Source organism: Gracilinanus agilis, chromosome 5 (assembly GCF_016433145.1).
Source record: "Gracilinanus agilis isolate LMUSP501 chromosome 5, AgileGrace, whole genome shotgun sequence".
Classification (NCBI taxonomy): Eukaryota; Metazoa; Chordata; class Mammalia; order Didelphimorphia; family Didelphidae; genus Gracilinanus; species Gracilinanus agilis.
The window spans coordinates 96,505,997-96,521,645 of record NC_058134.1 but is presented as its reverse complement, the minus strand read 5'-3'; the positions used below and the strand labels follow the sequence as shown (position 1 = coordinate 96,521,645).

The following is a 15,649-nucleotide window of genomic DNA, read 5'->3' as shown; positions in this document are numbered from 1 at the left end:
CCAATTAGTCAAAATAAAGTTTTATATATATATATATATATACATATATATATATACACACACATATATTTTTTTAAATGCATGGGCCCCAAGGTTAAGAACTCTAGCCAAAATAAATGCTTGTTGATTTAGAGTCTGATTGGGTAAGAAGTTGAAGCTTAGTGATTTAAATGAGATTTGATGAATATCATATTTCATTTATACCCCTCTTTTCCTTACTACTAATATTGGAAATGAAACTAGTTATTTACCCATAAAGCACTGAGAGCTTTGCCGAGTAGAACTATGCTAGCTTGAAGTAATAACTGGCAGCAAACAGTCTGGTTTTAGTAGCCAGTGGCAGTTATTAACTCTTAATTTCTCCCTCTGGTACTGATAATAGTGTGGAACTAGGATTCTAGGCTATCTTATTTTATTGTAAGTACTTCTGGAGAACTTGATTTGACTGCAGGGGTAAGACTAGGTGTTGCCATCCAATATAAAAAAGGGCTATCATAGGATACCTTCAGTGAAGTCTTTTCTTTTTTTTTTAAACGTACTTTCTGTCTTAGCAACAACTTTAAGACGGGGGGACACAGGCTAAGCAATTGAGGTTAAGTGACTTGCCCAGGGTCACACAGCCAGGAAGTATCTGAGGTCAGCCTTGAACCCCGGACCTCCTGTTTCTAGGCCTGATTCTCTATCCACTCTATCCATCTATCACCTAGTTGTCCCTCTTAGGTTCAGTCTTTTGGTACTTCCCTGGAAAAGCACTTGCTCCACTTGCTGTATTGAATTAATATGGAAATCTTTTCTGTGTACTATTTCAGTCCCCTCCTCTCTCCCTCTACTTTGTACATCTTCAGGAATCTTCTAGCTTTTTTTTTTTTTAACCCTTACCTTCCATCTTGGAGTCAATGCTGTGTATTGGCTCCAAGGCAGAAGAGTGCTAAGGGTAGGTAATGGGTATTAAGTGACTTGCCCAGGGTCACACAGCTGAGAAGTGTCTGAGACCAGATTTGAACCTAGGACCTCTCATCTCTAGGCCTGGCTCTCAATCCACTGAGCTACCCAGCTGTCCATGACCTCCTAGCTTTTTATAGCTACATTTATCTTTTAGCTTTTCGTTACCCTCTTTTGAATCTTCTCAAAAGATTACAAAAAAGTTTAGCCATATCTTAACCTGGAGAGGAGCATTGTCAAAGCTTCAGACTCCACACCTGAGTTCTTCTCTTATAGCTATAAGAATAAAGCAATGCCTTGATCCAAGCAAGAACTCAAGAGTAGTATAAATTGGCAAAAGCCCCAGGCCCTCAGATCATAGAGAGTGAGATGGAAGGGTCCTTCAAGGCCAACAAGGCCATCTTCCTTTTTTTTTTTTTTTTTTTTTTTTTTTAATAGAGGATGAAACCTGAGGCCCAGACAGCTGAGGGGACTTGTCCAAAGTCACACAAGCAGTAAATGGCTGAGGTGGGATTTAAATCTAGATCCCTCCCCTTCGTGATTAATTGTTCCTTCTACTATATCATACTGCCTCTTTTCATCACTAGCCAAAGACCTCAGCTTCTACCACTGTGAAAAAAAAAAGACAATAATCCTTATTGACAGTGTTGTAGAAAATACAGCCTTGTCAGATTCCCAAACTTTGCAGATTAAAAATCTGTTGGAATAATGAGCACTTTTTATCTTTACCATAATAATTGAGGAAAATGGCATGGCTTTCATTTTGCTTCCCTTCTAAGTTACCATTTTAAATGCCACAAAAGAACAGCCTCTCTTTTAAAACATGTTATAATCTCTTTATAATAGGCAATTATCCTGCAGTACATTTTCAGACAGAGTGGCAACCTGTTCCTACAGCTCAGCAAGTTCCTGAAAACCTGAATCTAAGGAAGGACAGGTAAATAAGAAAAAAAAAGGTGGCAAAAATTATTATATCTGACATTATTAAAAGTTAAAGCCTTTACATGATTAAGAACACAATATGATGAGTAAAGAACTATTTACTGTTGGTATTAAGAGGACAGACATTACTCAAGAAGCACCAAATATGATCTTGTCATTCAATCTATAGCTCTAAATTCCCTTTCTGGGTATGAGAAACACTTCACTTTCCTCTTTAACTACTGAATCCATCTTGTACTCAGGATGATCCCTTTTGGCTTAAAAGATATAGTAGCTTTCTTGTTAGCAAGATAAATTAAGCTGTTCTCTGCTGAACATACAGATACTCTGGGGAGCATAACAAATGTCAGACATGGTCCTTACCCTCAAGGAATTCACAGTCTCAGGGAGTTCAAATCTCTACCCATGAAACAATCCAAGATACATTTAGAGAATAGTTTCAGTGGAAACTAATGCAACATGAACTTTGTAGTACTAATAAGGGCTGACAGTGCATAGAGTAGAGGCATGAACAGTCATCCATAGTTATTTGGAGAATGCTTTATGAAATAGGTATAATAAGATGAGTTAGAAGAAAGTGAAGGATGGCTATCATCTGGGAGAGACAGAGTGGGTCATTTTATATGAAAAATAATATGTAAGTGGAGCAAGAAAATGTGTTCTTATTATTTATATGCTTAGAGCAAGCAGATGAACTTGATGAGTGGAAGGAATTATTGTAGTTAATTATAGAAAAGCTAGGTTTAGGCCATGAGTTGACTTCAGGTCTAGGAAGCTCAACTAAGGAATCTGTAGATTAATCTTTATGTGGACAGAATTAAGAGATTCATACTGGTTCAGGTAGAGAAGTTATTAGGAACGTTTTTTTTAGTTATTCTGTAGAGGTTGGATTCAGCTTTAGAAATACCATTTAAACTGCTGTGATTGGCAATTAGTAATAGGGGTGCCTGTAGAAATGAGTAAATCTGAAAGATTTCATCAAAACAAAATGGGCTGGAGATTTGGTAATAACCTCAAAAGAGATGGTGAAAGAGAAAGATGATTTGTGAGTCCCAGGGACCAGGACCTGGATAATTGTGGTAATAAGGGAAATTATTAAAGTATGCCTGATGGTGACAGCAGAAGAAGACTTAGGAGCTCAGTTTTCAATATTTTAATATTCATATGTCGATGGGGAGAATGGACTTGTATTGGAAAGAGATTTGGCCTTGGATTCAGAAAAGACCTGAGTTCCAAGTTCTGCCTCTGGCATATACTGCCTATGTGACTAAGGTGTTTAATGGAAATGTCTCCATGCAATTATCTAGGACAAGTTGCAAGAAAGTTACTGTTCTTCATTAGGAAAGGAAGTTTCTCACAGGGAGCTTTCTATACTGATAAAATGGCAATGCTAGTTAAAAAAACAATGATGAAATATGTCAGAGAGGTTTTATAAAGGACTAGAGATGGAGTCAGCACTGGAAGCATGGAGGCATCTTCTCTCGATATATAAGCAAATAATTGAAATATCTTTTAGCTCTGAAGACATTGGAAAAAGAAGAGCAAAAGTCCTTGGTTAATGTTAGGCAAGGAAAAAGAGGAACCAGCAAAAAGAAAGGTGAATCACCAGGACTGATTTCCTGGGCCAGTGAAGGAAAGAATAGTTTTAGTGGATAATAGAGATGTGAGGAAAGAGCATTGGATCAGTAACGCAGAAGATGGTTCAGGTTTCAGCCCTGCAATTTCTCCGATCTGGCAGTCTTTGAGTAGAGGATGGATAACCATTTGTTAGGAACTAGGGAAAGGCTTCTGTGAAGTGCCAGTTTTACTAAATGACCTTTCAGGCCCCTTCACCATACATCACCTTGGGCAAGAGACTTCCTTTCTCTGGGCAGTAGAGCCTTTCTTTGTAAAAAGAAGGGCTGGACCAAAAGCCCTTATAGGCCTTCAGAGCCTACCTATGTTACATCGTAGTTAAATGAAGGCCGCAGGGCTAATCTGCCATTTATAAAATTTGTAGAATTTTAGAGCAGAAAAGGGCTGTAAAGGATACCCAGGAGGACCTCACATTCTATAGGTGAACCCTGTTAGGGGCAGGCCTTGGAGTAAAATCCTGGCCTCTTGACTCATAAAGGTCTAGGGTGCTTTCTGTTCCTGCTGTGTAGTTTTAGAGGGTGCCTACACCTTTTACGCCTTCTAAAAGCAGAATTTTGCCTCCATATGACTACTTCTAAAGAATAAAGTTACCCAATTGAAAATTAAAAGTTTTCCCCAAAAAACAAGTTTGATAATGTTCCCAAGTCAGAATAATTCTGAAAGCTGATAAATGGCTTTGTATCTTACTAATAATTTTCTGTTGTCGCTGGGTTTTCAGAATACTTCAACTAAACTTTATGTCATGATATACAATTTTTTAGTGTGTCTAACATGACTATTATTTTGTTTGTGTGTATCCATACCTTCTGTCTTAGAATATAAACTAAGTATCAGTTCCAAGGCAGAAGAGCAGTAAGAGGTAGGCAACTGAGGTCAAGTGATTTGTCCAGTCACACAACTAGGAAATGTCTGAAGTCAGATTTGAACCCAGGATCTCCTATCTCTAGCTCTGACTCTATTTTTCATTATTTGTGGTTTTCATTGGTGTCAAGAACTAGAGAGAAAAATTCCCTTTTCCAGGGTAGAGCTGCGACTGTTCTTAGATGTAGAGTCTTTTTTTTTTTTTTAAACCCTTACCTTCTGTCTTAGTATTAATTCAAAGACAGAAGAGTGGTAAGGGCTAGGCAATGGGGATTAAGTGACTTGCCCAGGGTCACACAGCTGGGAAGTCTCTAAGGCCAGATTTGAACCCAGGACCTCCCATCTCTAGACCTGGCTCTCTATCCATTGACTACCTAGCAACCCTAACAAAGAGTGTTAAAGAGTTGGTCAGAGCACTGACGGGTTAAGTAATTTGCCTAGTATGTGTCAGTGGCAGTCTTTGAAAGTAGATTTTCTGAGTCAGAGGCCAGCTTTCCATCCATGACAACTTTTTTCTTTTTAGAACATTTTCAGATATCAAAGCTCTGAAAATTAGTTGAGGAGGAACAGGGCCAAATAAAACCTAATGCTTCTGTATCCCATGAAACACTCATCAATTTAAGGACTATGCTCTTTTAAGAGGTTTGTGTTTTCCCAAGGAAAATGGGGCAGATTGGATGGTACTAAGATAATAATTAAATTTAATTTTAAAGTTAAAGACAAATTGTTTATCCGTATCTTAGTTTTGAATATAAATTAAACACCATGGAGATGCCCTCTAAAAAGACTTAATGATAGTTTTGGGCAATAGAAACTCTTATGAAATTTCCACATTATTATGTACCACTTTTTTTTTTTAACCCTTACCTTCTGTCTTAGAGTTGACATGAAATATTGGTTCCAAGGCAGAAGAATGGTAAGGGTTAGTTAGGCAGTTAGGGTGAATTAACTTGCCCAGGGTCACACAGCTAGGAAGTTTCTGAGGCCACATTTGAACCCAGGTCCTTTCTTCTCCAGGCCTGGCTCTCTATTCACTGAGCCATCTAGCCTCCCAGTTTCCATATTATTTTGAAATGGCAGGTGTCTGAACTTAGTCTTTAGTGTTCAAGGATTTAAGTTGAAAATGATTTTTTAAATGTAATAACCAGTTAAAAATAGATGCATAGGCCCAAATTACTGCTGTGAAGAAACCCTTAGATATAGCTAATGAACTTTTTATGGAAGGAAAGGAAAAACCAGTAAATGGAGGTTGACAGGATAACAAAAGCTGTAAAAATGTGAATGTAAATAAAATTCAGAAGCTTTTACAAGGAACCTTGTTATCTAAGCCCTTTGCCTGCTTTTTGTAAGTTTTTTTCATATTAAAAAAATCTTGTGTTTTTAGCTTTTATACAACTCTTCTTTATAACTTTGCTGAAAAGAATGCAATGCAAAAATCAGATTTCTTTGAATATGGTGCTTATTTTTAATGGCCTTAAACCCAGTTTGTGAAGTTTTTTTAAATAGCCAATTAAAAAGCTTTTTAAATACTTTATAGTCCCCGAATCAGAGATTGTTGTTCTATTTAACTCTTTACTAACTTTGCTTCAGAGCAGTGAGGTATCATGGTGTTTGCAACAGTAATTTCATGTTGTTTAATGTTAACAGTGATATTTAGTGATTCTTAAAATAATTAGTTGAGAACCCAGGCAAGAATAATCTACATTTCCTATATGAGAGAATCATCTAAGTGAGGAGAAGAATGGTTGCCTAGAGAGACAGGGGACTTCTGAAGCTCTTCAAGGGTGGACTGGATGACCACTTGGTGAATGCTGGAAAAGGAATACTTGGCAAGCAAAGATCTGGAATAGATGGCCTCCTTTCTACTTTGAGATACAGTGGTTCTGTTATGTAATAAAGTTGCTTCTCAGCAAAAATTATTTAAAAAAATAACTTAAAGCATCTTGGGAACAGGTAGTTAGCTCAATGGATAGAGTGCCAGGCCTAGAGGAGGGAGGTCCTGGATTCAAATCAAGCCTCAAATACTTCCTAGCTGTGTGACCCTGGGCATGTCACTTAACCCCAATTGCCTACCGCTTACTACTCTTTTGCCTTGGAATCGATACTTAGTGTTGACTTTAAGACAGAAGGTAAAGGGTTATCTATTTTTTTTTAATGCAACCTGGCAATCCTGAGTTGTCTTACGCTTTATAAGAAAAATAACAATCCTCACTAAATTAAGGATTATTTTGAGTTGTCAAATAAGATAACATATATGGAATGTTTAGCAAACCTTAGAGTACTTTCTAAGTGCTTCCTATTATTATCATTGATATCTGTAGAAAGGAGAGATGAGAAATGCACAGGTAATTAGAAAACCTCAATTTAATCCAAAGTAGAAATATCCTCATTTTGTCCTAGAGCCTGAATTGAGGCTGGGTTTCCAGGATGGCCCAGATTAGGAACATGAGTAGTATTAATGCAGAAAGATTTCTCCTAGTCCCTTAATATTCTGTCGTAGTGCATCAACATACTAATCATGACCCAATGGTTGTCACTGTACAAATTCTTGGGGAAACATTGTTAAGTCCTTTGTCTCCTCAGAGCCTCAGGTTCCTCATTTATAAAGTTCTATCTCACAGGACTATTGTGAGCAAAGTGCTTTTCTAATCCTTTTTTTTTTTAAACCCTTACCTTCTCAGAATCAATACTCCAGGCCTGGCTCTCTATCTACTGAGCTACCTACCTGCCCCCTTTTTAATTTTTAAATGACTGTAGAAATGTAAGTTATTATAATCACTATATAAAAGTAGCCTTGATTTTGGATCATAAAATAATCTATCCTTTATAGTGGAAAATTCTCACAACTGAAAATCAAGAAAATTCCCATACAGAGTCTCGATTAAAAACAAATCCCATAAAATACTCCATCTTATGTTCAGTTTATTGAAAAAATAATTAAGCACTGACCATTTGATCCACTTTCATGTATTCAGTTGGGGGCTATATTAATATAAGCTATGTTCAAGATAGTACACATTGGGGACCTTTTTCTAATTGTAGTGTCCAGACACTGAAATAAGACTTATATAGGTTATAGGTAGTTACTGTATTAGTCTTTTATATTATATGGTTATCTTTTGGGGCATATTAAAAATATTTGATATATAGTATTTTATGGTTTGCAAAGTGCTTTTATATGAATTGTCTCATTTGAGTTTTGCAATGAACTTTTGAGGTCTCTTGCTTGTATTATTAACCCCATTTAACAGATAAGGAAACCAAGACTTAGGTAAGTAACCTGCTTGTGATCACAAATGGGCACTTAAATGTCCCTGGCAGGATTTGAAGTCAGGTCTTCTTCATGACTCCTGTTCAGCACCAGTTATAACTACCATAAGAATCCATGGAATAGTAAACCTCATCAAATTAGAATAGACTACTACTTTCATGACAAAAAATGGCCCGGCCTTTCAACATTGCGTTAGAGGAAAAGGCTGACTAGTCATTTGAGTATTGCTCAGGAAATAAGAGAGATTTGCACCTTTTAAGTGACTCGCATTGCATTTGTTGTTTCCTTGAGCGTCCTCCTTTAGAAAATAAGACCCAGGTATTAGTTCATGCTCTTGAAGAGCTGCCTAAGAAGATAGGTGGGAAGGCAGTCGGGAGTCCATCAGCCTGGGCACCACCACCTGGGTGTGGGTAGAAGAGGCCCAGGGCAGGGAGCGGGCCCCAAGGTGGCGGTGGCGCCGCTGCTTCTTTTTCCTTCTGAAGATCGCTCAGGTTTGGTAGGCCGCCCTAAATGCGAATGACCCGTGGGTGGACTATCACATCCAATCAAAGCTGCCATTAGAAAGTAGGCCCTGCCGGTGCCTGGTGTAGCCCTCCTTTTGCAGCCCGCAGGGCGGTGACCGTCTCTCTCTTTTCCAGCGGCGTCTCCACACCGGCTCTCGCCATGGCGGTCATGAAGCGGAAGCGCGTCGTGCTTACCATCCAGGAGAAGCTGGAAATCATTGAGAAGCTGGAGAAAGGCGGTAACACGAGGCAGCTGTCCGTCATGTATGGGATCGGCGAGCAGACCGTGCGGGACTTAAAGAAGAGGAAGGCTCAGCTCCTGTCCTACGCCAGCAGCTCGGGCTCCGCCACGCTCCTGGCCAGGCGCAAGTCCATGAAGCAGAGCACTTACAAGGAGCTGGACAGAGCCATGCTCGAGTGGTTTAACCAGCAGAGGGCCGAAGGGACTCCGGTGTCCGGCATCGTCTGTGCGAAACAAGCAAAGGCTTTTTTTAACGCCCTGGGGATGGAGGGGGACTTCAATGCCTCCACGGGCTGGCTTACCAGGTTTAAGCAGAGGCACGGCATCCGAGAGCTCAACTACCAGGGCGAGAAGTCAAACGGAGATCAGTCGGCTGCTGCGGATTTCCGGGAAGATTTTGAAGAATTTACGGAAAGCGAAAGGTTGCAGCCAGAACAGATATACAACGCCGATGAAACTGGGCTTTACTGGAAATCCTTACCCGCGAGGACGCTGGCTTTTGAGAATGAGCATCCTATTCCAAGCCATAAACTCAACAGAGAGAGACTCACGGTGTTGTGTTGCGTAAATGCCACTGGCTCTCACAAACTGAAACTGTGCGTTGTTGGGAAAGCGGAGCATTTGCACTTGCTTCAAGAAGCCCATCCGCTAAATGTGCCCGTCGATTGTTTTAGCCACCAAGAAGCATGGCTGGAGGGCACAATTTTCAAAGAATGGTTTGACAAGAAATTTGTCCCCCAGGTCCGGGAGCACTTGCGGTCTAAAGGCCTTGCAGAAAGAGCCGTCCTCCTTTTAGACTACGCGCCCTCCAAACCCAGCGAGGGCCTTCTGAAGTCTGAGGATGGCAACATCTTTGTGAAATACTTGCCCCCCAACGTGGCCGCTCTCATTCAGCCTATGGACCAGGGCGTGATAGCGTGTATGAAGCGACACTACAGAACAGGACTACTAAGGAAGCACGTGCAAGAGGGGCACGACATCAAGTCCTTCGGGACCAACCTGACGGCTCAGGACGCCGTCACTCAAGCCATTAGAGCGTGGAACTTGGTGAAGCCAGTCACAATCCTACGGTCGTGGCGAAAAATTATCTCTGACCCCGAGGAAGAAGGGGTTCCTTCAGCCAGCTTCCTGGCCGAGGGGCAGCAGCAGACCAACGGCCACCCGAAGAGCCGTCCTGCCCTCGGGGAGCAGAGGCCCGCCATCCCTTACCAGGAAGGAGACAGCCAGCTGCCGTCTGACAAAGAGAGGCTAACGAAGGCCCAAGAAGTCAAGGTGGAACTGAACGAAAGCGAAGCAGAGGAGCAGGAACTCCTTCCAGAGGGTCACATTAGCCACAGCGCTGCTCGGAGCTACGTGGAGATCTTGCTGGACTATTTGGAGCAGCAAGAGGACTCGCTGATGACCGACAAACTAGTCCTGCACCGACTGCGCACAACCATAAGGAAAAAGGAAAATGAGGCAATGCGCCAAGTAAGAGTCACTGATTTTTTGACCGATAAATGAATCTAGGCCTCGATTTTCTCATCTGTAAAATGAGGGGTTTGGACTAAATGAGCTCAAGGGCCCATTCCTGCCCAGTTCTGTGGTCTGTAGGATCTGTCACTGTCCTGTGGGGGCTGAAATGGGCTTATTTATGACCTTGTTCTGTGTTTGTTTATGGAAGGTAAATATACTAAGTATATATGTATTTGTAGCACAAATTATATTTTGGGCAGGGTGATCTACTTAAAAATAGACTGTTTACTTTAATATTATTTTTAAATGAGACTCCTTTCGTTATTTGTTTTTGCTTTATCCAAGCATACTCTGCCACCACTTTTGCCTCTGTCCTGCATTTCTCAGGATAATCAAGAATTAATTTTGTTTTATTACATTAAAGCTCGATGGCATGTAAATTCCATTTCACTCCAAGTCAGGGAAATGGTGGGTGACAAGATGAGCCATTCATCCTTGGAGACACAGGTTCAGAAGCCACTCTTAAAACCTCTGTGTTTGCTTCCACCACTTTATAATAAAGATGACAGTTACTCACGATGGTTGTAAGTTGTTCCTCCTATGCTAGAGTTATTCTCTGCTAGTATGTCGACCTCATTGTACTCAATAATACTATCCCAGCAAGGCTGCAACCTGAATGCATAAAGTAACGACTAGTGCTTGGGGAATGGTGAAGAAAGGCAACTTTTCTGTTATTGCCAGGGCACCTGTGGGAGGAAGAGTGAAAGAGACTGTACCCTATCTGACCATGGGTGGCCACTGTTGTTAGAGGTCCCTTTTAGAAGCATATTCTGGAAGCACCGGAGGTAACAGGGACTCTAGCTGGGAAAGTCTCAATTCTATTTCAAGGAATTCCTCACAAAATGAAGCTTTACTTTGGTTACTTCCCTCCGTTGCCCATGATGGAGAGTAGTGTGCTGGGCTCTGTCTTATTTATCAGGACTTTATTGAATAGACATGTTCTTATTTTTCCTTAGTTGTGTCAGATGGAGCTACTAGAGTTTCATTCCCCTAATGGCAACAAGAGAACAAATAAAATCACGATGCTAACTCCCCGGAAGCTGAGTGCTCTGCAGTATGTGCTCTGCAGTGACCAAATATGGCTACTCTCAAAAATAACTTGTGGGGGCAACTAGGTGGCTCAGTGGATTGAGAGCCAGGCCGAGACAAGAGATCCTGGGTTCAAACCTGGCCTCAGATACCCCATTGCAATACAACTGCCTCACTGTGTGACCCCAGGCAAGTCACTTAACCCCCACTGCCTAGCCTTTACTGCTCTTCTGCCTTGGAATCAATATATTTAGTTCTAAGTATTGATTCTAAGACAAAGGGCAAGGGTTTCAAACAAACAAACAAACAAACAAATAAACAAAAACCCTCTATGAGCCACAAACCAGCAACATGGGGCATGGTGGGGAAGGGGCAGAAGGGGACAGAGTATTAAGAAGTTGAAAAAAGCTCTTCTTTGACTTTCTTTTTCTTACCAAAATTACAAATTTAATAGTGGAGGCCAGGATTAGAGAGATGTGGAGAGCTAAAAACAGTTTGGAAATATTTGGCTTTTGGGAGTGCTGCTTTCATTTGAGAGCCCTAAACACACTTTTGTTAAAGTGCTTCAACTCTCAATAAGTAATAAGTCTTTATCATATTTTTTTGGCAGTCAATACATTAGAAATTGACTTCTAAGCTATCAGTATCTTAGTGGCAAAACCTTGTATCATTTTTTTCAGATTATTGTGTTAGAGCATTCTGATTCTATAATTTGAGTGGTACAAAGTGATAATTAAATGCTGTATGACTAGCTTAATCCTGGGACTTTTGTGAAAATGAGACCCATTTCATGACAGTGTCCCAGCGAACAAAATGTGTAAATAAAAAAAGTAACTGAGGACCTTCTGAGATGCATATGATGTGTGTTTTAAAATTAAATGCAAAGGAAATGAAGTAAACTGAATAGATCAACTAAACAATAAACATATATTAAGAACCTGCTAGGTGCCAGGCACTGTGCTAAGCACTTGGTTTAGAGGTATCTGATGAGCCACAACCTATATTAACTTATGCATCATAGACATCAGCCCACATGGAACCAGGAGTGAGTAGAAAACTTAACTTCTCTGTGAATGCACAGAATAGTCATTAGCTGACATGTAGGAATCATATTCGTTCTTTCCATGGTTCCTGAGATAACCTTTACTGAATTCTATACTTTAACTTGCATACCTACATACAAATAGATATGCCCAAGGATGAGCAGCTGCCCCTTGTTACCAAAATAGAGATGTGCAGTGCTGTTTGCATTCCATATTAAGCTGCAAATACTGAAGAAACAAGCAAGAAACCCCATTGCAACACACATGCTTGTTCTCACAACTGGGTTACCACTGCAAGGGGCATTGGAACAATCCTGTGTGTGCATTGCCTTCTTGGAGAGATATCAAAGGAGGCTTGTTCTAAACCTTTCCAACATTTCAATGGCTAACTTCTGCTCGTAAAAGGCAACACTTATTAACACTAGGGTTATGATGTGTCCCAGTTGTACAACTGTATATTGGTACTTCACCAATAAAAATTAATGCTTTTCTAAGTATACTGAGTGAGGGAAAATCTTGGATCTGAGCTGAAGGAATTCCCATCTAAATGCAAATCAAGGAAACCCCATCTTGAATGCATGAGTAGTTCATATGTGGTAATTTTTCCACTGTTTAATGCTCAGCACTAAAAATACATTTTCATATACCTGTAGTGTTAGTGGAACACCCTTACTCAGAATTCACCAATATAATTTTTTTCTGAAAACATTATATTAGATGGGAAAGCACTGAAAGTTTAAACATTATTGGCTCTTCAGGAATTTAACTGCCAAAAAATGAAATGGACAGAAGGGAGACTACTTAATGGAATACATTATGAAATTAAACCTATCACATAGGGCCCAGAAACCTTTTATGTGTTGAGAGCCACTTATCTATGAATGAGGGGCTAACTAACCTCCCTATAATAACAATTAAAAAGTAAGCCTTTAAAATATTGAACATGTAAAACTCTTCCACCAATTTAATTTAAAAAATTAAGAAGCACAGCTCTACTTAATAAATAAGTTGTAGACTTGGTATAAGAAATATGGTATCAGAAGCAGATTTGAAAGGGGGATTCCTAAATTCACAAATAGGAAAGCCACTGGCAGAGATAACCACTAGTATTTTCTGTTTGAAGAGAGGGAAAAAACCATCCAAACAATGTTAATGTTGGCAACTGCTCTGAGAAGCAAAGATCTAACTAGCCTTGCTATTAGAGGAAAAATAGTCCTTCTTAGTTAAGTTTTTGAAAAAGGTAAAACTACCAAGATTTAAAGGTCAAATAAAGAGTTTTAATTCTTATCTGAAATTTGCATATAGAAGGACAGAAAGGTCTACTTTCATGGAGTACTATTTCATCTTGGGACCTTTGAAAGTACTGCTGAGAGTTAGTTGAGCTGCATTTTTCCAACTGCAAGAATAAATGAGAGTTACTGGTTCTTGCCTTAGGGCTAGATTCAGCCCACACCCATCCCACATCTGTCTTAGTCCTTATGGCTTCTATAAAACTTCTTGATTGAGCTAAATTCTTGAACCTTAAAATTCTTTGAAACTTAAGGATAGGAACTTCACCGTGGCAATAGTTAAGAAACGAGATGTTCTCTTTCCAGGAAGATAAACACTTGATAGTTTGGGTGTGGTTTTCCTAAAGATGTTGAGCCTGTCTTCATCTTTGTCTCCCAAAAGATGTTATAAATACATGTGGATAAACAGAAAATAGTGCAAGGTGAGCTTATGAACGAAATTCATAGACACAGTTCTATTTAGGACTTCGATTCCTAGGTTATTGATTATTCATTCAAGTCACTAAATTACTTATCAATAATTTTTCCTTCTTGGGGGCAGCTAGATGACCCAGTGGATTGAGAGCCAATTCTGGAGATGGGTGGTCCTGGGTTCAAATCTGGGCTCAGACACTTCTTAGCTGTATAACCCATGACAAGTCACTTAATCCTCATTGCCTGGTACTTATCATTCTTCTTCCGTGGAACCAATTCACAGCAGTTATAATAATATTAATAATTCCCTTCCTGCTCATAAAATGTCTCACCTTTGCATGGTATCCTTAGAATGGCTAATGAAGTTTACAACTTCTTTTTGACTAGATTAACCAGTTTGTCCTTAATGACTGATTATGAATATTACTTTTATGTCAGACTCTGCTTAATTAGCAAAAGCATTCTTGTTCCTTGTTAAACTGGTCTGTAACTTAATTTTCTTTGTGAGGAATACATTTGCAGGGAAATGGTGTTTCATTACAATCTACAGAGTAGGTAGGATGTTGTTTGTATATATGTGTCTGGGCAAAGCTGCCTTGGAAATCATGCATCCTTGTGAACATTTTAAACTGTCCTGCCCTTTTCCCTGGACTATTCAGAATACCGATTTGTCATAATCTAAACTGCCAAGACTAGCAAAAAAAGAATTGACTCCAAACTGCTGCTTGTTTCTTGTGCATAGAACATAAATACAAAAGACTTTGGGGAAATTGGATACAGATGAAGAGAATCAAGTTACTTGAGATTATCGATTTGTTACCACTATCTGGGCTTCAGTTTACTCATCGGTAAAGTAACGAGCTGGAACAAGTGATCTCTGAAGTCTCTTCTAGCTCTTAGCATTCTTAGGATTCTTCCTTCCTCTGCTAGATGTGATGATATGTGCTAGCCTGTTGGGAGTCATTTTGTGATAGCCATGGTAACTGTGTCAGTGGGATTTAAAAAAAAAATCAAGTTCACAAAAACATTTAGTAGTTTATCCAAGATACACCAGGGTAATTGCAATGTTTCATCTGGCAGAAGAGAACATTAGTGGCATCAATAAATTTCTATATTTGTTCTCTCCGTTGGCCACAAAGAAAATTGAGGGAATCAAGAACATTTTACTAGCCTAAGCCTCATGTGGGTAGAAACTATTCCTTGTTCATCTTTGTATTTCTCACAGCAAAAGTAATACTTGACTGATTTGCTGAAATGAATCCAGTCTTCTTGGAAATGCTTTTGGAGGGCTATAAAAGGGAATAAAATTACAAAGTCTCTTAGAAAGTACACATATGGATAGGCATATATACACAGTGCCCAACAAATCTAAAACGTTTAATAAATGCTTGCTGAATGACTTTTTTCTGAAGCTATGAGGAAGCTATTTTAATTGTTGATTCATTTGTTAAAAGCTTGTGTAATTTCTCTGTTTCCAGGGCTTTCAGTATATGGTTCATGAGGTCATTCAGAACCAATTGGTAGTCATCAGTAAACTTTGAAAAGGGGTAGACCTTTCTGACTTGAAATGAGTGGATAAAACATGGAAATTTAAGCAGATAAGCCAAAAAAAAAACCACCTAGGAAGATAAATTTTAAAATGTTAAGAGCTGTGTTTTATGACTTTAAAGTAAGTGTTCTTCATTTTTTGGGGGTCATGGTAGTAGCCTGATGAAGCCTAAGGACCTCTTCTCAGAAGAATGCTTTTAAATGCATAAAATATATAGGCCATTTTTGCTAAATGTCAATGATGATGAAATCAGACATTTTTTTCCAAAAGTAAGTTCACAAACCCCAGGTGAAGAACCTCTGCTTTAAAAAGTAACAGAACTAGTTCCCACAAGGGCAAAGAGTTTAAGTTACCTTTTTATATCCTCCACTGAAATCCTTAAAATTCTGGAGGATGCTCAGAAGAAAGGGGGGAA

General features: G+C 39.4%; 2 protein-coding genes across 6 annotated transcripts in view; one reads left to right on the top strand and one right to left on the bottom strand.

Annotated features, from left to right (window-relative positions):
• The window catches only part of PRKAG2 (protein kinase AMP-activated non-catalytic subunit gamma 2), a 472,166-nt gene that overhangs the window by 92,000 nt on the left and 364,517 nt on the right, over positions 1–15,649 (bottom strand). For 2 of the 5 annotated variants that reach the window (XM_044677447.1, XM_044677450.1), the window contains one exon: positions 10,774–10,813. The exons of the other annotated variants lie outside the window; for them this stretch is intronic. In XM_044677447.1, coding sequence (XP_044533382.1) covers positions 10,774–10,813 — 40 coding nt within the window. The remainder of the gene's footprint in view (positions 1–10,773; positions 10,814–15,649) is intronic. 5 annotated transcript variants of the gene reach the window in all.
• LOC123248611 (jerky protein homolog-like) lies at positions 1,013–10,426 on the top strand. Its single transcript, XM_044677445.1, has 2 exons — positions 1,013–1,879; positions 8,290–10,426. Exons 1-2 carry the CDS (start codon positions 1,734–1,736, stop codon positions 9,896–9,898), a joined length of 1,755 nt encoding a protein of 584 aa, XP_044533380.1. The 5' UTR covers positions 1,013–1,733; the 3' UTR covers positions 9,899–10,426.

What these genes read in the sequence shown, in the direction of transcription:
- LOC123248611 (XM_044677445.1), top strand. Translation starts at nt 1,734, where the DNA reads ATGCCACAAAAGAACAGCCTCTCTTTTAAAACATGTTATAATCTCTTT. An exon ending in CTGAATCTAAGGAAGGACAG is followed by an intron (nt 1,880 to 8,289) that starts GTAAATAAGAAA and finishes TCTCTTTTCCAG; the next exon opens with CGGCGTCTCCACACCGGCTC.